This window comes from Symphodus melops, assembly GCF_947650265.1.
Source record: "Symphodus melops genome assembly, chromosome: 20".
In the NCBI taxonomy this organism is placed as follows: Eukaryota; Metazoa; Chordata; class Actinopteri; order Labriformes; family Labridae; genus Symphodus; species Symphodus melops.
The window spans coordinates 3,176,953-3,203,001 of NC_136710.1; the positions used below are offsets into that span (position 1 = coordinate 3,176,953).

A 26,049-nucleotide genomic window follows, 5' to 3' on the forward strand; every position below is an offset into this window, starting at 1 on the left:
CAGCAGCCGCCATCTTTCACTAAGTACTTCATGCACTGGCAAGACATTGAGAAGCATTAAGTAGCACTTCAGAGAAGCTGTCCTGAATTAAAAACATGTGATAGAAGTGTTACTCGATTACAGTACGTACATGACATGCATGACTTGATGTTTTATATTCTATTTACAGAGTTGATTTAACTCTGTGATTTAAAAACGTTTCATGGAAGTGTGCTCAAAAAAAGCAACGTACTTGAAATTCATCGAGGTGTGCAGGAACGATTCAGCCTTTGAATTTAAAATCATATGGAGAAAAAAAACTCTATAGAATTGAAGAGAATACACAATTGTACAACAAACACACAGCTTAAGAACAACAACTAGAAAAGAAGAAATAAAAACAAAACTATCATTCAGGTAAGATGGGCTTTGTATGGTTGGAGTTATTTACAGGTAGAAGCACAAGATGATATGAATAGATATTGCAGATGAAATAAATATTGCACAGTCTGAGATGTAAAATATTAAATCAATGGAGGATACAATGACATTTTTAAGCACCATATAGACAGAATATTGAGTCTAAAACAGATGTGAAAAGTGAAATAGAATCCTGCAAAAACAGAAGTAATTAAGATGCTGAAAACACGATGTAAATAAAAGAAGACATGGAAACAAGAATGAATTTGGATAAAGCAAAACTTGTCTAGTTACCTCACAGAACAAAATGTGAAAAAGAAAGAAATCCTCACGCCGCTGTTGTCGCTCCAACGCAACAGGTTTCTGGAGAAAACCAATATTCCATTTCCTCCTCAAAAGGACTGAAGAAAAAAAACCCAAATCAATTCACACGGGAGGTTTTGAAGCACCTGAAACACGTCATGGCTGTATGTCAGGCTGGAGGACTTCACAGCGACCCTTTTACTGATACAGACAACTGCCCATCCCCCTCCCTCGTAAATTCAGGAGATCTTTGTTTTACTCTTCCATGAATTCTGATTTTACAAAAATAGATGACATGCAACAGAGAGAAGAGCTGCAACAGGCTTGACTCCTCACTGAGCAGGGAGGGAGAGTAAGAGGAGAGGAGAGAGGGCGTGTGTGTGTGTGTGTGTGTGTGTGTGTGTGTGTGGGAGGGTTGCAGCTGTGAAGAAATGAACCTACTTAAACTATGAAAAATATATTACTTTTATATACACACACTTTGAACACCACTATGAGTTGGAAGTCACTGTTTTTCCCCATTCTTCACTGTTAAATAAATGATCGTTTTTGTCGCCCTCTAGTGGTTGAAACTATGCTCTGCACCTCCTAAAAGAAAACTGACCTAAGGAGCTGTCACAGACTTTTCTAATAAAGCATCTAATTCAAAAGTGAATGAAAAACCCTGACTGAAAATATTGATTATGGATATGAATCGTCATTCATCCTGGATATCCTGAACCGTAAACTCACCAAAAGCTGATTCTGATTATTATTTTTTTAATATGAAGTTATTGTGCCAACATTATGTCGACTTTTGTGCATCTTATTTGCTCAAAGTAAGAGATGTTCTCGGAAATTCAACCACAAAACATCCCTGATACAAAGCAAAAAAGGCACACTTGATAAATTACCATACGCCCCTCTGGGGTTTAATATTATTTGATGTTAGCGATGAATGAAAGCTGCTGCTTGATGCAGACTGAAGATTAAGGCGGTCATTTTATTACACGTAATAATGGGCCGACTCCTGACCATTGTCTGATAGATTATGCATCATTATATTCATAGCTGCTGCTGCTGCAATTTTCTCACTTTTGAGCGAGACATGGACAATTATTCAGTCTTAATTAAGGGTCACATTATTGGTGAAAAGATCAAAGGAGGTGCCATTTGTGTCCTTGTCTCATTGTGAAACAGCGTGTTAGAAACACTAATCTCTAATATGAGATAGTGTTATGACTGTTTTCTTATTTATCACAACAAAATTCTAGGATTCAGCATAACATTATGGAGGCTAAAAATTTACTTTAGCTAGCTAGCTTGTTAGCAAAAAGGTTAAAAAAAACGGTGGGGCTTTAAGCTAACTGCTTACCTCAACATGCTACAATGCGACAATGCTAACCATTTAAAGGACAGGTTCACTTTGATTAATATTTTCGGTTTAGCATGCTAACGTTGCTTATTAGCAACAAACCCAAAAAACAGCTTTAAGCTAGCTATAGAATAAGGTGAGATCATAAGAATAAGACTTTTGTCGCAGCAGTAAAATGAGAGAATTCAGTAGATCACGTGACAGTCCTGCTAGCATAACTACATTTGATGTCTATTTAGATATAAAAGTTGTTATACATTTGAGTGAAAAGGAAAATATTCAATAGCTTTTTCTGTACTAGCATTTCCCTTCACAAAGACGTGTTTTTCATTTTACAGCGCCATGTCTCGAGCATTCACGTGTTGCACTATCGATCGGACATTGTGAATGTTCGGACGTCCTTGTTTGCCACCTGCTCGTTATTCAAACTGTCTTCACATCTTTCTAGCAGAGTATTTACGGCACATTTAAACGCATTCCTTTCAGACCAGTGTAGCGTGAGCGCTTCATAAATAAAGAGGACTCATGGGAAATTGAAACGCATCAGGCTTACCAACAGCATGTTATTATTTTGGGTTTTCATGCACGGTGAATGGGAAATGGGTGGGCGTAATGTTCTAGGCCGTTACTCATCAGGCAGAGAAGCAAATTGAGAGAAGAAAGAGGGACGAACATGTGCGTCTTTCAGAACCGTCCATATAATGAGCGTTCGATTTGTTCGCCTTTATTTACTGAGGTACACAGCAGTAAGCAAACACACAGCCTACACGCAAACCAAAGTGTTTGTTCCTCCTGTGGTTCCACTTTGACACAGTCAACACTTTAGCTGTATGAAGCATGTGTACGTGTTTAACTGCTCATGTTGTGATCGATAAGAATCTGCTCGCTTACACAGACACAAACAAAACAATGTTTTTATTCATTTTCACATAAATTACCAACAAATCAAAAAACCTCTGAAGGAACTGCTTTGCTTAAAACATATAGAAAGAATAAAATCTGACAGACACAATACTTGAAGCACACTTTTAAAGACTTTATAGGTAGAAAAATACTAATTGCTGTTTTTTTTATGTGAGTGTCAAAACCTGAATATAAATCCTTGAAATGTCGGACGAGAGAAGACAAGAGAGCAAATGTCAGGGATGCATTTCTATGAATTCAAAACGGAGTGACACGTCTCTGTACAAAAGTGAAGGACTACAATCTATTAGGTGCTTTCTGTATGATATAACAGGATGATTATCTTTCTAGCTTTGTCTGCGCTGCTGCAGGTAAAACTTCTCTTTTTTTTTTTTTTAAAGGATGTGTGACACATAATACAGCAGAGACGAGGTTTATCTTTAAATCTCTCTCTGAGTCTTGACTGTCTACAATGAGTGAGAAGCTCGAGTCCCGCCCGCTGTACTGTTGTCGGAGCTGTGACGGCCTCTTGTATAAAGCCGTTTCAATCAAGGACGAGAGGAAAGAAGAAGAACATACTCAGCTTATCTGCTATGGGAAGCTATGAGTTAACCAACATGTCGCACATTTATTTATTTTTTTTAATCTAAGTTTTTTGGATATAAGTTTGGATTTGAAAACAGAATATTTGGATTTTAAAGTCAAGAAAAAAAATCCTTAAAAAGAGAAACACACTATTACAAATCTAAAGTATTTTCTGGTAACTTCTCTGAAGAACTATACATGTAAGTACAGACGGAGGAGTTCATTAAAAACATAAAATTCACACAATAAAGAACATTTCTCCCTCCGCTTTGTCTACTTCTGGCTTCTCAGTTCACGTCTTATCGCCTCAAATGTTGTCTCTGTCTCTGTGTTTATGCGAGGAACATCCAGAGCACCCACTGAGTCCTTTCTCCGCCGTGTTGTATTCAAATCGAGGCAGAACCAGAACGCCGCCTTCAGGGTCGTTTCTGGCAGCGCCGGCAGCGTCGCTCGCTTCTTTCTCGTCCTCCACAGACATGATGTTCTTCACCAGGCAGGTGATGGCAGCATCGATGTTGGTGTTGTCCTGACGACAGAAGATGAATGTGAAGAGTTAAAGAGTGGGAAGATGAAGGGACGATCCAGAGTGACTGAAACGACTTTTCTTATCGATTGCGATGCGTAGCAAGAGCGGCGTGCGGGATTTTCTCTTCTCAAGGTTACATAACATGAACACACACGTGTTCTCGAACGTCGATGTTTGTCAACTCAACAGGCGAAGAAATCTGAATCTGATCTTTTTCTTCTGTCTGGGTTGATTCAGCTGATGAGCATAATTCACGTTTATCTCTTGATGCTCTTCCGTCGTAGAAAGAGGATTAAAAAGTGATCAGAGGTCAAAAAGGGGGAAGTGAAAGAAGGGGACAAGAGGTTAGAGATTCAGTACAAAGGTTGTCTTTGTCCTCTATGATAAACGTTGCTTCGAACTTGCAACTTCAGATAAAGAGCTTTAAAATAAGTAGACACAAATAATGTAATCAGCCAGATAGAACAGAAGCGCCGCAGTGTGCACCTTTCTCCACCAATCCTGACCACTGAGTTACCCATGAATATGCACTTCACTGTTGCTAATTTTAGCTGCTAAATGTTAGCAATAAGGAGCCTCTTTGTTTGTTTGAACCCTTCGTTACCCAGGAGCCAAAATATAAATGACTTTATCTGACAACTGTGCCACTTCCTGTGTGACAAAAAAAAAGCAAAAAACGGCCAACCCTAGTTTAGATACCACGTAACAGAACGCTACAGTTTGGTGGTTTTGAAAGGTGTCGGTACGTTAAACTGCTCACTGTTACAGATTTAAAAGCGGAGAAACAGACGCTGAAAACTGAAATAAAAACTCTGGAGAGAAAGAGAGAGAGAAAAGGTGGAGGAGAAGTGGTGCATTCACTCATGAACAAAACTAAATAAAATGTTCTAAAATTATCAGGATAATCTGCTCTGAACACGCAGACTGCTGATTTTCTTTTACACCAACTTGACTTGGGATTTTCCTGCAAGGCCCCAAGTACATTTTGGAATGAGCTGATGCAAGAACACGGCAGGAAATAGTCTGGACAATTAGATCTATAGGTAGATGTCCTTAATATCCGTTCAGCTGTAGAAATCTCTGTGCACGTCTTGGACAGTATGTTTTTCTCTCGCTCCTTGGTTGTGAATGTGTCTATTTACAGGTGGCGTTGATATAAAAGCAAACATTGTCATAATTGCATCAGGTTCTGTATCTTCCTCGTATCCTTTCCGCTTGTGCTTTTTACGTCACCTCTTGACCTCTTCCTGTTCGACAGGGATAGTCTCCCACTGCGAGGTGCACCTTTTCACGAGCGCATGTGTGAAAAAATTTGGGTCAATAAAATGAAGAACAAAAGGTATTCACTGAAGTCTTCGAGTGTAAGACTGAGGACAAATGTTTGGTCACAAAAAACGCAACGCCGTAACACAATGTGAACTCAAAGACTGAGGCACCAATATTAGTTTGTTATGGCGCCGTTTCAGAAGCGTAATTTGAGAAGGATTACAGATGAGAGCTCAGAGAGAATCTTACCTTTGCAGAGGTTTCAAACCAGCCGACAAATCCGTACTGTCTGGAAAAGTTCTCCAGTTTGGGCAGCTTGGGACACAAACCATGACGCCGCTGGTCACACTTGTTGGCCAATAAAACAGCCGGAACTGATCTCCCATTGCTAAGCGCGACCTAACACAAAAAGAAAATACACTATTTACACAAATCCGTCTGCTGTACCCTGAAATGTGACATTTAATATGACTGTGTTGCACGTTTTTTTTTTGTCAACTTGAACAGATGTCGACTTCCACCTCAGCGTCTATACAAATAATGATTAAATAGTTAGTTGAATAGTTGAATAATGTTTTTTTTTTTGGTTGTTTTTTTTTTAATACAAAGAATCGTTGATCCAAGTTGCCATTAAAAACTTGTAATCAGTGAGGCTTCAGGATTGAATTCAGTCTCTTTTCTGAGCTCACAGGAGCTTTAAGCTGTTACGTTGAGCACAACACGTCAAACACAGTTTACCTTTACTCTGTTCCAGTTTCACATCGAGTGAAACAAGTTCTTGGCTGGTCTGTTTGAGGCAAGTATAGGAAATCTATCTAAAGTGGAGAGTCATGGCTAAGGCAGAAGTAGATAAGAGAAGTTACTCAAATGGCTGATACAAGCTAAGTGATGGAAACAAGAGCTGGAATAAAGACATGTTCCACCTCTTCATTTGGTCACAAAACTTAAAAATAAAGATTGGCTCCCTCTCTTTCTCCTTCGTCACATTTACTTTTGAGTCCAGGTCTCCTTTCCACTTGAGGATGGCCTGAAATGTAGACAGTCTGGTCATGTCGAAGACGACGAGGGCCCCCACCGCCTCCCTGTAGTAAACACGGGTCATGTTCCCGTAGCGTTCCTGCCCTTTAGAAGAAAACAGAATGAGCACAGCGGTCTAAAAAAAAAAAAAAAAAAAAACTTTATTTTTGTTAACCATGTCAAAGCTAGTCACGTCACGACTTTGTAGACACCACTTGAAAAATCTCCAAGCTTGAAGCTAAACATGATTACAGACCAACCTAGAACCGAGACCAGGGTACTTCGCTAACTCGTGGCCTTACAAAGACTTCATGAGCAACTCCACTGTCATCGTCACGTCCCATGAGGGCAGAATCAGAGCAATGTTAAAGCTTCGGTGTGTGCAGTGTCGTTGCACGTAAGTATGTATGTGATTGCGTGTGTGCAACTGAATGAATAAGTCTCTATCCTGAGCGCTAACTTCCTCCACATGATCCTAATAGAGCGGTGAATCAGGTTGTGAGACACACACACAGACTGCACATGACCGACACAGCAAGACCACGGCTGATACAAACATTCTCTCAGAAGGTCTGACAAACCTCTCTGACTGGATATAACATGTTAGCTTGTTAGCTTTGTCTTACTCTGAATACATGAGCACAAACAGCCTGCACTCAACTCCAATATTAACTGAGATTTCTAATTAGCCTTCCCAAAGTCTCAACATCACATTGTTTGAGAGACTTAGACTGATACTTACTACATAGTTTAGGATGTGCTACTTTTGCGAAACACATCAGTATACTTACAGTCAGCTATTATACTATACGTACGTTTGTAAGTTACGAACAACAGTAATTATCCTCCAATGCATTATTTCCATTTGAAATGTAGCCATGAATGAAGGAAACTTCAGCGTTTGTCCACAGACGAGAGGTGAGTGTTTGTGTGTAAGAGAAAAGCCATCGACTCTGGAGTAATTACGGGACGTGTGTGTGTGCGTGTGTGTTAGCGTCCTGACTTAACTGACTTATGGGGACACTTTTATGATGATGCACCTGCTCATTGGGGACCAGTTGACCAATTGGGGACAAACCAAACAGCCACCCTCCACTCACCTCACCCCCCCCCCCCCCCCCCCACACACACACACAAAGATCTGAGGGAGGTCAAATGTTCTCAAACGATTCAGTGCTCTTGAATGAATGTGTCAGCCAGTGGACCCGAGGCCATGACTCGACTTCATCCAGATATATGCTAGCTCTCTAGCTCGAAACAGTGATGCAGTTATCAATCTGACGCACCGGTGACGATAATCTGCACAGTGTTTGTGTGTCAGGGAAGTAATGACGGGACACCAGTGAAATCATCACCGGCTCACGGTGCACAAGTCTGACAGATGTGTTCATGCAAACGAACGGCTACTTATCAGCAATCACATTTAAATTTCATCAACAGGCGTCAGCAGGAGACGACAGTCGACAGAGTGTGCAGACGGCTGAGCGTTTCCAAAAGAACATCCAATTATGTGCAATCTAAGTGGTGTGATGTGTTTTGTAAGAACACAACAAGCTCTTCTTTGTAGAAGAAGTTATCTTGACGGGAAGTAGTGACGTGTTAGCTCAGCGTTTTATCTGCAGGGTCAGACAAACCACATTTTCTAGATGGTAAACACTTGAATTGTGCATCGTCATCTTTAGATGAGCCAGCAAGATAAAGCCAAACGGTAACCTTGGGTTAAAAAATGAAGATGTACCACTTAGGGGAAATTTGAAAACAGATCTGACATCGAAATGATCAGGACAAAAACATCTGTCGAGCTTTTACAACCTGGCAAAACTTTAATCGTAAAAAATGTAACATTTTAAGAATCCAATGACGAGTGTTTGTTCCTGTGTTAAACACTTTGAGCACCGCCGCCCACAGCCTGTGTTAAAACTCATGAGTCATGTTACAAGAACAGAGAATTAAAAGTCTGCCTGGATGCATCAACATTCGTGACAAAATCCAGGAAATACGCACGAATCAAAAAGCTCCAGAAATATGATCACGTCAGCCCTTTAAACTCCTTCTCAGGAATCTGGATGAGAAGATTGAAACGGAACAGAATTGATCAGTCAAGTGACCAAAATTTAGTCTGCAAATAAATTTAACTCTTCAGGCCAAAAGGTCGAATTCAAGCCTCCCAAAGAAAACGATTTGATGCTGGTCTTTGAGAGCCTCAACGGAAAATCACCATCTCTGAGTTTTTGAACTGTCAAAACAAAAACAAACATTTCAATAACTTGTTATTGACCCTGCTGCTATATCTGAACATGATCAAGTCCTAATGTACTGTTCCACCTAAAGTCTAAAGTTTAAACACCCGTCTTTAAAAATCACTTTCTGTGAGCTCTGAAACAGAAACGGTCCTGTTTTCAGCTTTATGCACTTTCCAGCTAATCTAAGCTTAAAGTGTTGAAACAGTTTATGTAGCTTAAGAAGGAGGAACATGTTTCTCAACCCATAAAAGGAACATTTCATTCTTCAGCTAGTCAGAAATGTCACCATTTATGGTTTTTACTGGACGGAGGCGTATTGAAAAAAAAAAAAAGTGTATGCCAGGCCAGGACCTTAAAAATGTGTTGTTACAATGCACAAGGTTTGAAATACCAAAAAACTTAAACTGGAGTTTAACTTGGAGTAATTAACTTTCTTCCAATTAACACATTTGCATGCAAATTCCTACACAATGTCTCAATTGCACAAATATGTTGGCAACATTTCAGTACCGAGAAACATTACGTAGGCTATACGTGTGTGGTTTAAACCGTGCGTTAGGAGTTTCTGATGGATTCATTCCTCTCCATCACACCTTGAAGTCATCTATTAAAGCTTCGGTACTGTTTAACCCGATCCAATCATTGACAACAGAAGGGATCGTTTGTTAAAAGATTGATCATTTTATGAAGTTCAGTTTGAAGTTCAGAATATTCAAGATAAAATGAAATGTAATTTTCAACCTGAAACTGCTGCAGAAAGTCTGACTAAACTTTAACACTACATTTTTACAAAACATGTTTAACCCAGTCTAATAAATATAATACCAATAATAACACGTGCATGTTTGTGCATGTTTGTAACATGTTAAGACTGTTTAACAAATATTACCTGTGACAAACTGTCTCTTATTGAAGTATGCAAATGCAATGTAAATATTGGCTTTTCTATCAACACAAACGTTGTCTAGCACTTATAACCACTATTTAACGACAAAGGCACATTTGCAAACAAACACGCGCGCGCGCACACGCATGCACGCCGTGTCTTTGACTCACCTGCGATGTCCCACAGCTGCAGCCGCACCATCGTCTTGTGATCCCAATGGAGCATTTTGAGAGCGAAGTCGACCCCGATGGTGGCTCGGTAGTGCTGGGAGAACACCTGGTGCACGTAGCGCTTGATGATGGACGTTTTGCCGACCCCGATGTCGCCGATGACCAGAACTTTGAGCAGGCGCTCGTGCTGCATCATTACCGTTCCTGAATGAGAGCGCGCGCGCTACAGGAGGAGTGAGGTCTCCAATTAGGGGTTCCGCATGAGCAACAGCTGCCAAATACGGAGGGTTTGACCAGTGACAGTCGGTCAGAAGTCATGTAAAACGGTCAGAAAGCGAATGTTTAACACTGAAATGTGACGCAAGATGTATAAAAACCTACTTTTCAACCTAAAAAATGCAGGTAAATGAAGTTTCCCAAAGTACATGGATTGACCATACACTTAAACCAGAGGCTGACTTCAACATGTCATTTAAAAAGTAAAAATAAGTGTAACGTTATACTTCATGAAGTACCAAATGTCGCATATATTACGGTAAGTCCTGTCGACAGGCTGCGTTGCAAATAGAGGAAAGAAAAGTTGCTGCTGTTCAAAGTGTAAAGAAGACGTGGTGTTATCTCTGAAGCCTGCGGTTTGTATGCACACCTCCTGCTGTCTGGTCTGCTGCCAGCGCGTGTGTTTGCGTGTTGACGCAGTCAGTAGTTCGTGCAGGAGCTGTCAGGACGGCAAAGAGAGAGAGAGAGAGAGAAAGCACCCCAGATGCATTACAAATATTCACCCAACAGGTGGCAGCAGATTTACGTCCTAGGGCGTGCAGTATTTATGTAGGTCTATGATGCAGTGTCATGGTGCTTTCTGCATGAGCGCTGTCCCATTTAGAGCTCGTGATAAAGAAAGTTATTCATAATGCAAAAGGACTTCTTGCCTTTACCTCTGACTTTCTGTCTAAAACTAACACACACACACACACACACACAGAGAGAGAGAGAGAGAGAGAGAGAGAGAGAGAATGACTCTCACACTTTTTCGGCATGGGAACTACTTATAAAATGACCAAGTCAAAATGATCTACCTAATATAAACGTGCAAAACATATATTTATTTAGAATTTAGCTCTATACCTGTATATTAAGTGTTTGGTAAAGGTTGTGTAGAGAGAGAGAGAGAGCGAGAGAGAGAGAGAGAGAGTTCCACGCTCACTTCGAGATGTATAAAAACTACACTTCCCATCGAGCAGCACACCCTCTTCCTCGCATGCGCAGTAAGGTCTGCGAACACGGTCAGCAGTCTGGCTCAGTGAGTGTGCAGCAGCAGCTTCCCTCTTTCTGCACAGTGAACCTTTAATAACGGAGCATGACAAGTTAAAACAAGAAAAACACACCGATTTAAATTAATAAACAAAACATCAGTATTAATGTTTAATTTTCCTAAACCAGAGGTCTTTGTTTCTGTTTACAGTCAGCTCGTATTTCCTTGAATATAGCTACTGAAACATTTTCATGCTTTAATCAAATGCAGTTATCACATTCACACAAATATGCCACAGATCATTTATTTTAAAGTGGTATGATGTATTCAAAGTATATACCCACAATAATATCATTAATCCCCATGATGATGATGTTCTTGACAGGTTTATTTGAGTTTAACCAAGGTGGGCTCGTGTGCTTTGCGCCTCTCCTCGGTCCTTTACGGTAGTGGTACTGATGCGGGATGAGTCAGGCTATATGATGCTGCTGCTACTGCTGCCATTTCATCAGCAACGAGAGCCCACACAAACACACAGCAAAACACAAGAAATGAGACGGTGGGATTCCCCTGTGACAGCGCTCATCCTGCCTTCATAGGACCGAAACCGAGAACCAGAGGGCTCGCGCGTGCTTTATTAACGGTTCCGGTTGAAAGCGAAAATAGACGCTTTTTTTTTTTTTTGACTTCGCACCTGCTCTGGATGCGGTTTTCCCTCTCCCTCTCTCTCCCTCTCTCTCTCCCTCTCTCTCTCTCTCTCTCTCTGCTCTGCATCGGGCCTGACATTAACGAGGAAACAGCGGCTGAACTCCAGGGGCCTGCGCTGTGTTTACAAGACAAACATCGAGTCCCGGAGGCGTTGTCACACTTTCTGCTGGGTTTGTTTTTTGTTTTTTTTGCTGCTGTGTCCCGAGGATCGATCCAGACAGACTCGTCGGTGCCATGGAGCCCACATCAGCCTGCTCCTGAACGGCACACGGAAATAAGCTTCACTCCTGCTCCAAGTAAGAGCTTCATGTTTGTCTTTATTTTTTACAGCGTGTGTAATGTTTTTTTAGGACGTCTATTTCTTAAAGTGGGAATCATAAGACCTAGATTAGAGTCATGATGTGCGATGTTATTATTATAATCTGAAGTAAACACTCGTACTGCTTTAAGACGTCCATCATACTCCTAATTCGTCCTCGAGTGGATCTTTGAGAATAAATACCAGAACAAAAAACATTTTACCCTCATCAAACATCCCTTAAACCGGCGGGATGCGAAAGAAAATCATTTATTTGTTCATGTATATCATCATTAAAAACTCATATTGGAAGCGTGTCCCGTTAAATCCCCTCAAACACAACAATAATCAGAAACTACCACATGTTAACGCACAGTTTGGAGCAGCTCTGGGACGTGACTGGAGATGTAAGTGATGGACATGTGATGCGTTCAGGGTCGTGCTGGACCTTTAAAACACATCCGGTGTGCAATGCCCATCAGGAGACTGTTCAGCCACTCATGTTTGCATACCGACCGAGCTACGCAATCTGACTCCACAGACACACGCAGGGGCTGATGGGAGGCTCTCTGCCCGCCTGGTGGCCCAGCAAGAAACACAGTGAAGGATATGAAACCTTGATTTATAGCTTTAGTGATTGAGTTAGTCTAGATTTATTACTTGAGTTTAACTAGCACTGTTAAAGTGAGTAAAATGTAAATGTAAACATCTCAAATGATTTTGTGTGTGTGTGTGTGTGTGTTTCCAATTTAGCATTTAATCAATCTATACTCTAGGTCATAATATGTGATGCATTCATGTGTAAGAATCATTCATTTTTCACCAGGAACAGTAGGAGCCAAAAAAAAATTTATTATTATTTTTAAAACACTAAATTCTTTTAATCCTAATACATAATAGTTCATAATTCATTTACTTATTTTAAAAGGGACACTGTACATTGACTTTAAAAAAAAACATTTTAAATGGTTAGCAAAATGCAGCTTTTCATTCATGTTGATGGGCTTATATAAATTTAACACAATGTTTTTAATAGTAAAAAAACCCCCAAACGATATCACTTAAATAACAAGTCAATCAGTCAATCAACCTGGCTAAATGTGGACAGATGCTATATTTGAGCAGACTGTAAATATAAGTGACGTCAGCCGTCTGTTCCAGCAGGGGGCGCTGGAGGCTCATCAGCAGCAGCCGCCATGCTGGAAACGCAGGGTAGCTTTCAGTCGACCTAACGACAGGCTGAGAGCTGGAGCTGAGGTGGGGTTAAGTCCTCTTGATGAACGATGCGATGAGCTACGCGCTATAACAAAAAAAAAACAGAGCAGTTGTAGAAAACGCCTTTCTAAAAATGCGGTCTGTATGTGACTGCAGGTGTTCCTGAAACCAGCCTCTAGTGGACACTCTATGAACTGCAGGACTTTGCACCTCCACATTGGCTTCATCTTTCAAGACCGGAGGTTTTCCCTTGTATTGAGGACAGGGACCAACTGGTTCGTGACAAAGCAATAGATAAAGAACTGGTCTGCGAAGTGACTTTAGTTGTTTAACGAAGTTTAAGAATAACGTCTGCTGTCGCATGGAAACAGAATTATCACGTAAACTATTTCCAAAGTGAGGCCACTCGGGCATCTGTGTAGAGTCTTGTCATGGAAGAGAAACGCTGACCTTCGAATGTATCGCCAAGCCAACAGGATCACACATTCAAATACCAGAGCCTCATATCAAACAGGGCATTAGACGGGGGTGCAAATAATCCAGAGAGCTGGCTTATTAAAACATCAATTGATGCCATCAAGTGACGAGAAAAACGTAAGAGGATTTTCTCATATATCTCGTGGTTTTAATTAAATCACGCACTGAACACAATGAAGCACAGTTATGAGTGTTAGAGCAGGACTTGGGGGGGAGGTGATGGCAACGAGCCAAATAAAGAAACCGAATCATTGGCAATTTATCCTGAAAAATTTCTGTTATTAATTTTGTTCCACATGGCTCCTCTGTGTTTGCATTCATGTGATTCTTGAGGAGGGAGTGAAGCAAACAAGGTCACACTTACTGCTCAAAGCCAATAATGTGTGCCTATTATTACTACTCAACCGTACAGGACTTTAACACGGGGTTGGTGGGGTCTGTAGTATTGGTCTTGTCATTTCCTGGAGCCAGCACTAAGTTACCAGAACACCTGTATAAGAAACCTTTTATGGAAGTTCTGCAGGTAAGAATACAGACGAGAAAGGAAGAAGAAAAAAATCCAGCTTCCTGAAACACTATTTTTTTTTTGCATAACAAGCATAAAAAGGGGGAATTATTTAAATGTTTCCTGACTTACTGTGAGTATTTTAAAGAAGTTTTAAGACCGCTTAATTTCTGTTTCTGTTTCGCTAGGACACGCACGCGCACACTGAAAACAGTAGACAGCCGAGCGCGAGACAGACAGGCACGCGGACAGGTCTCAGCGTGTGTGCGAGCGACAGACAGGCTCAGCACAGTCACAAATCATGGAGGCGATCTGGCTCTACCAGTTCCGGCTGATCGTCATCGGGGACTCCACGGTGGGCAAGTCGTGTCTGATCCGGCGGTTCACGGAGGGTCGCTTCGCCCAGGTGTCGGACCCCACCGTCGGCGTGGACTTCTTCTCCCGGCTGGTGGAGATCGAACCCGGGAAGAGGATCAAGCTGCAGATCTGGGACACGGCGGGTCAGGAGCGCTTCAGGTGTGTAGGTGTGTGTGTGTGTGTGTGTGTGTGATAAGCGTGCAGAAGTCAGTTTGTGTGTTATAATTAATCTGTGGAGAGTTGTGTAATGTGAAAGTAGACATTAAGCATATGATGGAACTTCCAGAAACAAATGTGTTCAGATTTTACATAAATATACCATTGAGCAACTTTGTTAGGTAATTAGTTAGTTATTATTTATTATTATTTATTTATTTTATTATTTTTTATTTATTTATTTATTTATTTTGGGGGGGGGGGGGGGGGCAGCTTCAGTGACCGACAACAGCAAAGAAGAATAAAGTGTAGGTGTTACAGGTCCCTGATGTGGTCTCTGGTGAACAGACAGGTCACATTGACCTGTCACATCATGGATGTACTAAACACAAGCTGAGTCACTGTTGTCATTTGACAGCTGAGATTTTCCTCCATTGAATTTGAGGGCCTGGAGGCAGCGAGCAGCAGTGATGGTGATCACGAGTCAAACTTTACACTAAATACATCTTCTGCTGACTCCGTCGTGAGCATGCCTCGGTATTTTTACACGCTCGTTTAATACAGCTCATCCACGAAAAAAAACCCGCACACTCAGCAGGAAAAAAAAGCAAGCAACAAGGTCAAAGAATTCATCGTTTTACTGCTTTACTGAGCGGTCAGTGAGAAATGTGGGTCAGAAGCCACTCGCCAAGCACTGCAGCAGACAATGAGGAACTTAAAGTTCACGACCTCAGATTTGGATTCAGTTGTAAACTGAAAGAGTCGCCCAGAAAAAAAAAGAAAAAACGTTTCCTCAAATCTTGTTTGTACAGCTTGAACAGTTCTAAATATTGTTGGACTTTTGGACTGTTTATTTTATCCAAGGCGACGTACATCAGAGAGTCAGAACAACACATTTTAAAAAAGGATCCGGAGAGGAAGAAGTGCAAACAAACCGTCTGATTGGACACGCAGGTGCTGACAGGAAGTGACCGGAGAGCGAAGCGCCACATCGACCGCTGTGCTTTAAAGTTCTAAATCAGCATCGACACCGTCCTGAAAACGCCAACATCAAACTAAAAACCATCAGCAGCATCGACCCCTTCCCTCACTGCTCATCTGCGGCTGTTGACCTTTGACCTCTCAGCCAGAGAAAGGGGAACACACAAACGGTAGCAGCAATAAATAATACAGTAAAGAGAACACGACCAGAAGAACAAGGGGTCATCGTGTCCCACGTTCAGGGTCTAAATGTAAGTTGATGGCGAGATAAACCGCACGGTGAGCTTTTTACGTTTAGGACACGGCGAGAGCGTTCGACAGGCTGCAGCTTCCTAAAGTCCAAAAACTACCCGACGACCTGAACGTGTGAAGCCGCTCTGTAAACACCGCAGAGAGTTTGTGTGTCATGTCAAGGTTCTTTACGCCTCCCTGCGTCTTCATACGACCTTGAGTGACAGCGGTGTTATTGACACGGTGAAGCTGTCTCGGGTCGGGCCGGGTTTCGATAACTAAACTACTCGTTCGGGTCTGAGAAAAGATCGGAGTTTAAGAAACATGTTTGATGTGTCCTGTTTCAGACCCGTCTGACTATCCAGGACGACCTCCGACCTCAGCGGACTTTGCCGTTTACGCAACTTTTTTTTTTTTTTTTTTTCCCTCCCTTTGACACTCACAAGTTTAAATTCAGTGACACGTGACGAGAGGAATATGTGTGTGATAAGACGCTGACGTTTCTCAGTGAGATCAGGTGAGAAAGGCACCGTTCAGTTTTTACACAAGCAGACAACCGAGTGAAGTCACCTGTGTGTGTGTGTGTGTGTGTGTGTAGAACCGGTTACAGCAGTTACATCATGATGTTTTAAACAGAGCTTGGCATGTGAACTCATTGTTCCCAAGATATGACCTCTTTATATTTTCACTGATCTCTGACGTAATTGCTGCCAAGTTAAGTTTCAGAATAACTGAAAAATGAAAAACTCTTATTTACGGCCGTTTTCAAACCTCACGCACGGTAACATGACGAGGATAAAAATCTCTCCTTAAAATAAAATAAAATAAAATACCATGAGCATCTGTGGCATGCGGTGTTCGATCCATGAGTTAAAGTTGACGTTGTGACTTTCAGATGTAAAAAGTGTGCAACCACGTTTAAAGATTTTATTTGGGATATTATTTCCCTTTGTTGGAAAGGACAGATGAAGAGAGACAGGAAATGCTGGAGAGAGAGAGAGAGAGAGTAGGGGACGACACGCAGCAAAGGGCCGAGGTGGAGCTCGAACCCATGACCGCTTCGACAGGGACCGTAAACCTCTGCACATGAGGCGATCCAGCACCCCGAACATTTGATATGGTTTTGTCACATGACTTTAACGGAGAAGTTCATTTTCTATTTAGTCATGAAGGAATGAAGAAGAAAGAAATGCCATGCAGGACATCCCAAATGTAGAAAGATGACCCTTCGAGTGGTTTTTACGTACGAAAAAAAAGAAGAAATTAGATCTGCGTTCTTCCTTATAGAGTTGAATGTTTAATAAAACAGTTTCTTCTGTGACAGATTTGAATTCAAGGAAAGAGCAGCATGTGCAAACGTACCTGTTTGTTATTTCTCCGTCTCTCTCTCTGTATTTCGTTGCACGTATTCCACTGTTGCCCTCGAGGTCGGCGCCGTACCGCAGGCGCGCCGCTTAAAAGTGAAACATTAACGTTCAAATATTCAGTGTGTAGAAGAATATTAAAGCCAGCGTGACGTGAATCTCCCAACTCAATATGCATCTTTTCACACGCTTACACACTCACCCACACACACACACACACACACACACTCGGCTCCACTCATCATCTCGACAGAAGGAGACTAATCTCACCTGTCAGCGCGATCAGCGTCTCCACGGCAACCGCGACACGTCCCTTTAAAAAGGCCCCGAAGGACAAATCTGAAACCTTCAGACATCGACGAGCCATCTTGAAAAGAAAGTCAGAGCGTTTTGTTGAAAGTCAATCCGACCATTTTTCCGCCCTCTCAGACTGTTAATGTTTGAGTCACTTCACGGAGGCAGAGATGAACCACACTAGTTTTTTTTTTTTTTTTTTTAAAGGTAGTTTTTAAGAGCACTAGTTTCAAGGATGCGACGAAAAACACTTACTTATTCAAAAACAAAATCCAAAATGAGAAAACACCGAGGCACACGAAAAGGACCAGGAAAACTGCAACACCCGCCATGGGACAGGTCACAAAAGACACACTGGACTGACACAGAGGAGACTAAATAGACACAGGTGAGACTAATGAGACAGGTGAGGACAATCAGCTGAATCAACACTGAGAAGGAATACTGAAGAAACACAGAAGTAAACACAGTAACGTTAACACTCGGAAACACGAGGGAAAAATAAGAACTAAAACAAAACCCAGGAATTCAAACTAAATCATGACAATGAGCAGATTTATATTGGACCGTTAATGAGCTAGCAAAGACCTGATAGCATAAATGCTGACATAACTTTTCCTAATAGGACCACTGTGAGCTTCCCATGTGCACATGATTTGGTTTTGATGCCTTTAAGACGCTAAATGAAGACGATCTCAAACATCACCAGGTGTCACAACGTTAAGCGGTTTCAGCCCAGTCTGACGGGCCTTTAACGTCGAGCGGTGCCAAAAAGGTTTGAAGTAAGTTCACAAAAATGAAAATGAAAGTTCATTAACATTAACAGTACTTCCAAGGTTACATTCATGCTGGGTCACACGGTGCCAGTTTCAATACTTCCACTGGATTGTGTGCAAAAACAGAAGTATAGATTAAATTACCCCCTGATTTTTCCTCTCAAAATTGTTCTTTACTTTTACTCGTCCTTTTTCAATCATCACAAATTTTGATTTGAATGGTTTGGAAACGCTTTGACTAAACCGCATGAAAACAATGCTTTTGGAATCACACCGATAGCAGGCATGCAGTCATTTTTAAAAAAGTATGACAGATACTCTTACACACTGTTTTACATATTTTGGGGGGATTTGTTGTAAATCTACTTAATTTTTTAAGTCCTTTCCCGGCTCCTTCAAATATAGGGGACCGCCTCAAATCGAGTTTTAATCCACCTCATCCTTCAGTTTCTGTTCTCGTCTGCTGATGCAGCTCTCATCTTAGTCCCTGCTGTCTCATGTTTGTATTCCTACCTGAATACAAATACAGACGCATGCCTGTGTATCGAATCCAATGAATCACTCTCTGGTCTGAATGTACCCTTCCTCCTCCTCCTCCTCCTCCTCCTCCTCCTCCTCCTCTTCCCTCGCTGTCCACTAATCCGCCCTCCTTCCTCTTTCAAGACGCGTCTCAGTTCCCGTCTCTACCTCCAGTCTGTAATTTTCCTTCTCATTAGATTGTTTTTTTTTGCTGACGTCCTCTCGAGGAGGACGTTGTGGGAAGACAGATGCAGCACAAGCGGGTCGAATGTGCGAATGTGTGCGTGTAGGTTGTCACTGCTTGTCAGAATCTAGCTGCGCTCCTCCCCGTCGGGCTACAGTGTTAGATTTCCGTTTTAAAGGAATCTCACAGTTCTAGTTTCCACTCTGACAAAATCACACCAATGGTCCTTTATGGCACAGTTCTTTACTAAAGCGATCTGTAGCATCTAATGAGTTTCTCATCTCCTCCAGTTGACACCTCCATCACATCCTCGCACCTCCTGTCATCTATAATTTCCTCTGATTAGCTTCCCCCCTCGGTTCTTATCATCCCTTCCACTTATCTCTTGGCCTTGTTAACTTGAAGACAGAAAAAAAAAAAAACATAAGCTGCGAGCAAAGGTGTACGCCATGCATTAATCTGTGGGATTTTCATGACCTGAATTTTAAGAGGGGAACTGAGTGAAGGGTGGCTAAAGAACTGAAGGCATTTCCTGGGCATGATTGGAAAGAATGGAACATTTTGTAGATCAGACCGTCTCATATGAAATCAGCCTGAGTGGTCTATGAAGGCTACTTACTAAGCCAGGGTCCTTTGAAGGATGCTACCCCCCGTAATGGGACATAGCCAACGATACGTGTCCCGTGTCAGTTGGTAGCGTCCGCCGCTCATTGGCTTCTCTGAAAATGACTTGTGGCCTCACCATCTGTCAATGCTGGTCCAAAAACGTCACCTTCCTGTCTGTTTTCGTAAACCTCTGCAGGTCCATCACCAGGGCCTATTACCGCAACTCAGTGGGCGGGCTCCTTCTGTTTGACATCACCAATCGCCGCTCCTTCCAGAACGTCCATGACTGGCTGGAAGAGGCCCGCAGCCACGTCCAGCCGCACAGCATCGTCTTCCTATTGGTGGGCCACAAGTGTGACCTCGAGGCACAGCGCCAGGTGTGTACGATGTCATTGTGAATGAAAAGGTGCAACCAAGAATACTCACAAGGTTTGGGTTGATTAAAGAGACAGAGGAGATTTTCAGGGTTATGTAAGGACTGCAGTATTAAAAATAAACCCTTCACATTTAGATCAGCACACACTTGGATCAGAGGCAAGTCTTCGTTCTTTGTTTTAATTCTCTCGACGCTGCAGGCAGGCTCAAAGCAAAAATATCTTAACTGAAATACAGACATGCGGGATGACACTGCAAAATGTTCTCCGAAAAACACCCATGGTCCACATGTCCAGTATTCAAGACACAGGATTAAGGTCTCCTCTATTTGCTTCATTCTCAACTTAATCCGCTCTCTGTTATCACCTAATTATAAACTAGGATGCTAATTTATAAGCCGCTTTTGACCCTATCTCAGAAATGCCACATCCATTAAATAACTTCACTCAGTTATTGCAGGATGGAGAAAAAATCCAATAACCGAATTTGTCAATGACAAGGTCTAGTAGCTGACAAATCTTTGTCCAATTACTCAAAATCCCTAAAAAGCTGAAGATCCTGCTTCCAAAAATGTCTGCTCACAGGTCCATTACTTTTTGATAGTCCAGGAACTGTTTGGCGGAGATTGCTAGTGTTGCTATGCCAATGCACTAAAGATTTGAGTAGAAATGTAGCAAAGACATTTCCAGTTCCTGATGTCTCATTTAGTCTAACAAACTTGAACTGGAGTCACTTGAACAGTTTCGTCAGTTCAGAACTCAATACAACCTCAATACTAAGGTGAAGGCGCAACCAACGGCATCGAGACCTGCTCATAGGCCAGTAGTCTTGTAGTAACTGGATAACTAATGTTTATGTTGGCAATCGGACCCAACTTAGCTCTGAACTGGCTTTCTAGCATATTTGCAGCAAAGCAACAAAGTAAATTGTCCTTGATTGATAATTGGTAGATTGAATCTTCTTCAAGACTACCAATGGGTTGTCGATCTGACTCCTACCCCAGACAAGTCCAACCAAAAAGATGAATGACTCTAAGTGAAGTTACTTGCACAACCAGTGACTCGGATTGAAGCAGTGGCTACTGCGTTTAGTTCCTGGCCGACATGTTTTCCTCAGACCTTTTGGTTGATAAAATACTTCACTGTCACGTCCTGTTGTTCTAGATGAAGACCTCAGAACGTGTACGAGATCTTGACTGGCCAGCGTCCACATCGGAAAGTTTATGTTTTGTCTCATTTGATGTTCTAGGTAACTCGCCAGGAGGCAGAGAAGCTGGCAGGGGCGTATGGGATGCGCTACGTCGAGACGTCGGCACGCGACGCCATCAACGTTGAGCATGCCTTCACCGAGCTGACCAGAGACATCTTCGCCCTGGTGCGGTCCGGCGATATCACAATCCAGGAGGGCTGGGAGGGCGTGAAGAGTGGGTTCGTCCCCAATGTGGTTCACTCTTCGGAGGAAGTAACCAAGAGTGACCGCCGTTGTCTATGCTGATCTGGGAAGAGTTCTGGAACTGAAGGGGAAATTGGGAGGGATCCAAGAAGGGTTCAGAGTGAAGTGGTTGACGGACAATTGGAGCAGCCCACTGACTGTACTGTCGGTACCCTTCTGTTGTTCCTTCCTTACACTGGATTCATGAGGGGAAGACGAAGGAACTCAATGAACATCCTGGTGGAAGTCAGAATAAAACATCTTGAACGTACGTGGATCACCAAAGGATTGTGCTCATCTCTGTATATCTTTGATTTCTGGGAAAGGAAGGATCACAGATGCTCATTAACTTGCGAGAGGGATCCCCATGATTCAATTCCTTTTGTTTCGGTTTTGGCTTGTTACCAAAATCCTTCCCTGAAAGTCTAAGAAAGGCCTTAGAAAGAGGATCCAGTTTTGGTACTTCACCAACATGCTAACACTCTTGACTTGTTTGATATTTCTTTCTCCCATATACTCGTCCTTCACCTCTAATAACCCCCTTTTTCTTAACCTTGTCCTCTTCTCCAATATGCAATTACATGATCACATACAAAACGATCACTTTTACGTTGGTGTTCAACCTCCTCCTAGAACACACCATTCGAAAGGTCAGTCAGCATCTTTAGGTTCAACCTGCTCCACTTTGCACCATCAGAGCTCGATGGAGGAGTCCTGGAGGTCCTGAAAACAAGGGAAGATTTACCTCTTTACCGGAACTTGGTTTTATTGCCAGAGACCATAATATTTCTCTTTGGAGCAAGTAGGGCCTCCAGTGAGCTCAATGACATTGGCTGGATGGTTATATCCATTTTCATTCTGCTAAATATCGCGCTTTAACAAAACAATCACCACCCATGCAGTTTATAATTGTCTCCTAAAGCAGAAGGAGACAACACGTACAGCATAGCTGAAAGAGGCCGATTCCTTGAGGTGGATCATCGTGAATGTCGGAGCCAGAAAGCACTTTAACAGCCAAGTCCAACTGGAGCCTAATTTACTTATGAAGTGTACTAGACAAGTGAGGCAAACAGAGATGGACCAGACCACGGACTCCACAAGAGAACCACACTACCCACAATGCACGCCTATGGATACTATAATCTTGCGTAGATAGTCCAGTTGGCAGGCGTTGAATTCAGCAAACTGAGATAAAAGAATGAGACAAATTACGAGGTTACATTTTTTGCTCCGAGCAGGTGGTTTTCATGCCTTTATTCTACGTGTACACAAGTGTAATATCTCATCAAACTTTCTGTTTTTCATTTTGTTACACTCCCACTTAATGGATCCAAACTATTAAACTATCATCAATTAAAGAACACCTAGTCTAACATCCTTGTTTTGGGTTTGGCCAAAGTTGATATTACCACCACAGCGAGTCAGAACATGAAGTGTAGATCTTTTTGATATGTGATATTTCTTCAAAACTTTTTCCAACAAAGTACCATAAAATCCGATGTTTAAGACCGACTCTTAATTCCTTTGTTTTCATCGAAAAAGTTGCCTTGATGAGTTTTGAGCAATAACATACCAAACATTATCTTTAAAAACATCCGTATTGTTTCTACGTTACGCAACATTTGTGAAGAAACACAAAAGTCAGAAGAAAAACTTCCAAATCTGGAAACTTGGAAGACTCAAAGAAGGACGTAAAATGCGGATGTGTGTCAATTTAACCGTTAAAGTTTCAGGTGTTTTTCTATAAAGTAATAGAAAGGTGATTCCTAAGGGATGGCAAAAATCCTCTAAATTGGATGGCAACAGTTTTCACATTTATCACATCCCGTACAAACCATTAATATACAAACTAGGATTAGCTTAGCATATCATACTTTTATGTTGTCGTCAGCCACGTCAACCTATTTAATCAGCGTTAATTTACCAGAGATGTGTAACATGACTTTCAACGCCGAAAATAAACACTTTTAGTTGTTCATCTATCAGATGCATCAGTTTGTTACACATCCGTTTTCGACTTCTTTAACATTGGTATCACTCATCTAACACCAATGTCCCTGCGGTTTTTAATTAAAGCCTTTTAAACTGTGAGCGCTTCATTTTCACATGCCTTCTTTTGACACGTCTCCAAAGAATTGGCGGCGTTATCTTGAATGTATCAGAGAGGAATAAAAGGTGAGATCTTACACTGGGCTGTCATATAACAATGTGTGAATGAGAAACGTTTCCTTACATAAGCTTGACTAAAGGTTAGATCAATGTTTTTGGGACTTGATTGAAAATGATTCAGATGACGGTCCGTTGCCATGTCAACGCTGAGTTCTTCTAAGTGGATACGAGTGAAATGTTTCCAGACAGAAAAGACTGACCTGCAAATATCCTTGGAAGAATAAAGAAAGAAAGCCTGACGTTCCTGCAGTTCCATAATGAGCATTGCTTTATAATTATCCAGTTTTATTTTCTTGTGTTTGTTGCATTATCATCATCAAGTCTCTTCTCCTTTTAACGTTCCCAAATGGATGTCACAGTGCAGAAAGTTCAGGAAGCGTTAAGGTCTGCTGTGTGCCAAGCGCCACCTCATGGCCCGCCAAGACTCTTCCACCAGATGTCATCCAGCGGGGGGAGCTCTGCTCTGCTGTACACATCAATGTTGGATTTCTCTACACTCTGTAATATCTTGCTTCTGCTCTGAAAATACTGTCATAAACAAATACAAAAGTTCAGCCTTTAAAACGCTATGCTCATTTCTTGCTTAAAACGTCAATGAGAGGAGTGATGGGAATTCCAAGTCTCTCTGGTAGCTCGCTAACTGTTCAAGCGACATGTTAGCTAACTGTTCAAGCGACATGTTAGCTAACTGTTCAAGCGACATGTTAGCTAACTGTTCAAGCGACATGTTAGCTAACTGTTCAAGCGACATCTTAGCAAACTGTTCAAGCGACATGTTAGCTAACTGTTCAAGCAACATGTTAGCTAACTGTTCAAGTGACATGCTAGCCAAGCTCTGAAAGAAAGTTTGCTCGCTGTCAAAATGTTGAGTAGCTCTGGTTTGGTATTTTGGTGAAATCTGAAGGTTAAGGTCTTTTCACACGTTCACCTCTGTTTGAATGGTCGGCAGAATTTACTAGAAAAACCTACTGAACAGCTTTAAATGACTCCCCAATCATCCTAATGTGCCATTTATTTTCGGTTCCCTGTTTAAGATGTCTAAACCAAGCGGCAACCTCCGGTCTTGAAAAATGAAGCTGATGAAGTGCAAAATCCTAAAAAGTTCTTCAAACAGAGATTGGCTCCAGAAACACTGGAAGTCACATAACTGGCAAAAAAGTTTTTATAGCATAAATTAACACGTGTTACAACCTGGTTAAAAACCCCCAAATAGGTCTGATTAGTTTTTGTCATCAAGGGCAAACACTGAATGAGGGTTGAATGTATTTTACTCTGTTTTGTGCTTCTTACATTTATCTTCATAGTTTATGGTTCAATAATCACATTTTTAAATGACACTATATTTGTTTCCCTTCTTATTCCTCCTGTTTGTTCAAATGAACTTACACAAATCCAATCATAGTCCAATAGCGCCCCATGCTTTGAAGGCATTCATCCGATTCCCCTAAAATAACAATTCAATCTGTGCGTAATGTGTGATTGGCCTCTTCTTTACTGGAAGCCCTTTCAGCTGCTAAAGGTCCTGGGAAATGACTGTTAATGCTTTTTGGCTCCTATGCAAGCGAGGCGAATGAGTTTCTTTCGACGCAAAACTGTCGAGTCATATGATATCACTGAAGCTGAAAGCAGCTTTTTTTTTTTTTTTTTTTTTTTAGCCGACTTGGAATTCCACTCTTTCGAGTGCTTTCCCCTTTTTTCGCTCCCCACACACACACACACACACACACACAAGCCTCTTTTATTGATCCGAGGCTCAGCTTGGCTCAAACAAAGATGTGGTTGCTGTAAAAAGTCACCACAGGACTCTGGAAGGGAAGGGGGGGGGGGGGGATAAAGACAGGTGGAGGGAAGCACTCGTATGATGGACAGAAGCAGATGAATCAGGGCTTTGGGCTCGTTTTGCAGAGAAACGTACCTCGGCTGATTTACTGGCACTGTGTGGGGCTTTTCTCTCGCCAGGATCGTTGGCAGAGTTCGACTTCACCGAGGTTGCATCCACACACTGAATGCAAAATACGAACAGGCTTTGTAACCAGGCTGTTATTAACAAAACTGCACCCTCACAAAAGCTGAAAATAGTGCTCTGCAGAACTTCTCACTCTCAATTTGACGTTTTGGGAACGATTTTCTAATCCATGTGCAGATTAACTCATTTATTTAATGCTGGGACGAAGGAACTTAATGTGTTAAGTAGTTTGGTTCAAAACTGCTGAAAGGCCGACCGTGTGACCATTGGACACAAACAGGCTTGGCTCTCCTCTTTCTGGTATTTGTATTAAACTAAGCTAGCCAGATGCTAGCTGAGAATGGCCAGGTAGTATTTAGAAAACAAAACAAGTTTGTATGATTGAAGTTTTGTGCTATCTGCTGAAAACGGTAAATTCTTAAAAAAAAAAAGATGTGGTCCAGGGAAACGACGACCAGAATTTTGGTGCCTCCAAAAGAAGGTAAACTTATTTGAAAGTTGGCCGATCTTATTTTTTTAAAATATGAAACCACCTT

The 26,049-nt window shown here is 41.8% G+C and overlaps 2 protein-coding genes and 1 long non-coding RNA gene across 5 annotated transcripts; 1 reads left to right on the forward strand and 2 right to left on the reverse strand.

The window, feature by feature from the left end:
- Positions 1 to 2,952: 2,952 nt before the first annotated feature.
- On the reverse strand, positions 2,953 to 17,207 carry LOC306841962 (ras-related protein Rab-38). Of its 3 annotated transcripts, none has more exons than XM_079372005.1 (5): positions 17,192 to 17,207; positions 9,653 to 10,367; positions 6,328 to 6,458; positions 5,586 to 5,735; positions 2,953 to 4,070 (listed from the first exon to the last, which is right to left on the reverse strand). In XM_079372005.1, exons 2-5 carry the CDS (start codon positions 9,846 to 9,848, stop codon positions 3,852 to 3,854), a joined length of 696 nt encoding a protein of 231 aa, XP_079228131.1. In that variant the 5' UTR covers positions 9,849 to 10,367; positions 17,192 to 17,207; the 3' UTR covers positions 2,953 to 3,851. The 3 variants fall into 3 exon arrangements, with proteins under 3 accessions (XP_079228131.1, XP_079228130.1, XP_079228132.1); XM_079372004.1 differs by lacking the exon at positions 17,192 to 17,207 and having other exon boundaries at positions 9,653 to 9,923; positions 10,299 to 10,377; XM_079372006.1 differs by lacking the exon at positions 17,192 to 17,207 and having other exon boundaries at positions 9,653 to 9,875; positions 10,299 to 10,376.
- LOC306841964 (ras-related protein Rab-39B) lies at positions 11,731 to 24,111 on the forward strand. The gene is made up of 4 exons (XM_079372008.1): positions 11,731 to 11,905; positions 14,293 to 14,620; positions 19,769 to 19,949; positions 21,196 to 24,111. The coding sequence occupies exons 2-4, from the start codon at positions 14,406 to 14,408 to the stop codon at positions 21,439 to 21,441; spliced, it is 642 nt and encodes a 213-aa protein (XP_079228134.1). The 5' UTR covers positions 11,731 to 11,905; positions 14,293 to 14,405; the 3' UTR covers positions 21,442 to 24,111.
- On the reverse strand, positions 17,221 to 18,126 carry LOC306841970. The gene is made up of 3 exons (XR_013781642.1): positions 17,743 to 18,126; positions 17,464 to 17,560; positions 17,221 to 17,282 (listed from the first exon to the last, which is right to left on the reverse strand). It is a non-coding gene; the product is annotated as an uncharacterized lncRNA (long non-coding RNA).
- Positions 24,112 to 26,049: the final 1,938 nt, after the last annotated feature.

What these genes read in the sequence shown, in the direction of transcription:
- LOC306841962 (XM_079372005.1), bottom strand. Translation starts at nt 9,848, where the DNA reads ATGATGCAGCACGAGCGCCTGCTCAAAGTTCTGGTCATCGGCGACATC. An exon ending in AAGGAGACCTGGACTCAAAA is followed by an intron (nt 5,736 to 6,327) that starts GTAAATGTGACG and finishes TTTTTGTGTTAG; the next exon opens with GTCGCGCTTAGCAATGGGAG. An exon ending in GGTTTGAAACCTCTGCAAAG is followed by an intron (nt 4,071 to 5,585) that starts GTAAGATTCTCT and finishes TTCTGTCGTCAG; the next exon opens with GACAACACCAACATCGATGC.
- LOC306841964 (XM_079372008.1), top strand. Translation starts at nt 14,406, where the DNA reads ATGGAGGCGATCTGGCTCTACCAGTTCCGGCTGATCGTCATCGGGGAC. An exon ending in GCGGGTCAGGAGCGCTTCAG is followed by an intron (nt 14,621 to 19,768) that starts GTGTGTAGGTGT and finishes AAACCTCTGCAG; the next exon opens with GTCCATCACCAGGGCCTATT. An exon ending in ACCTCGAGGCACAGCGCCAG is followed by an intron (nt 19,950 to 21,195) that starts GTGTGTACGATG and finishes TTGATGTTCTAG; the next exon opens with GTAACTCGCCAGGAGGCAGA.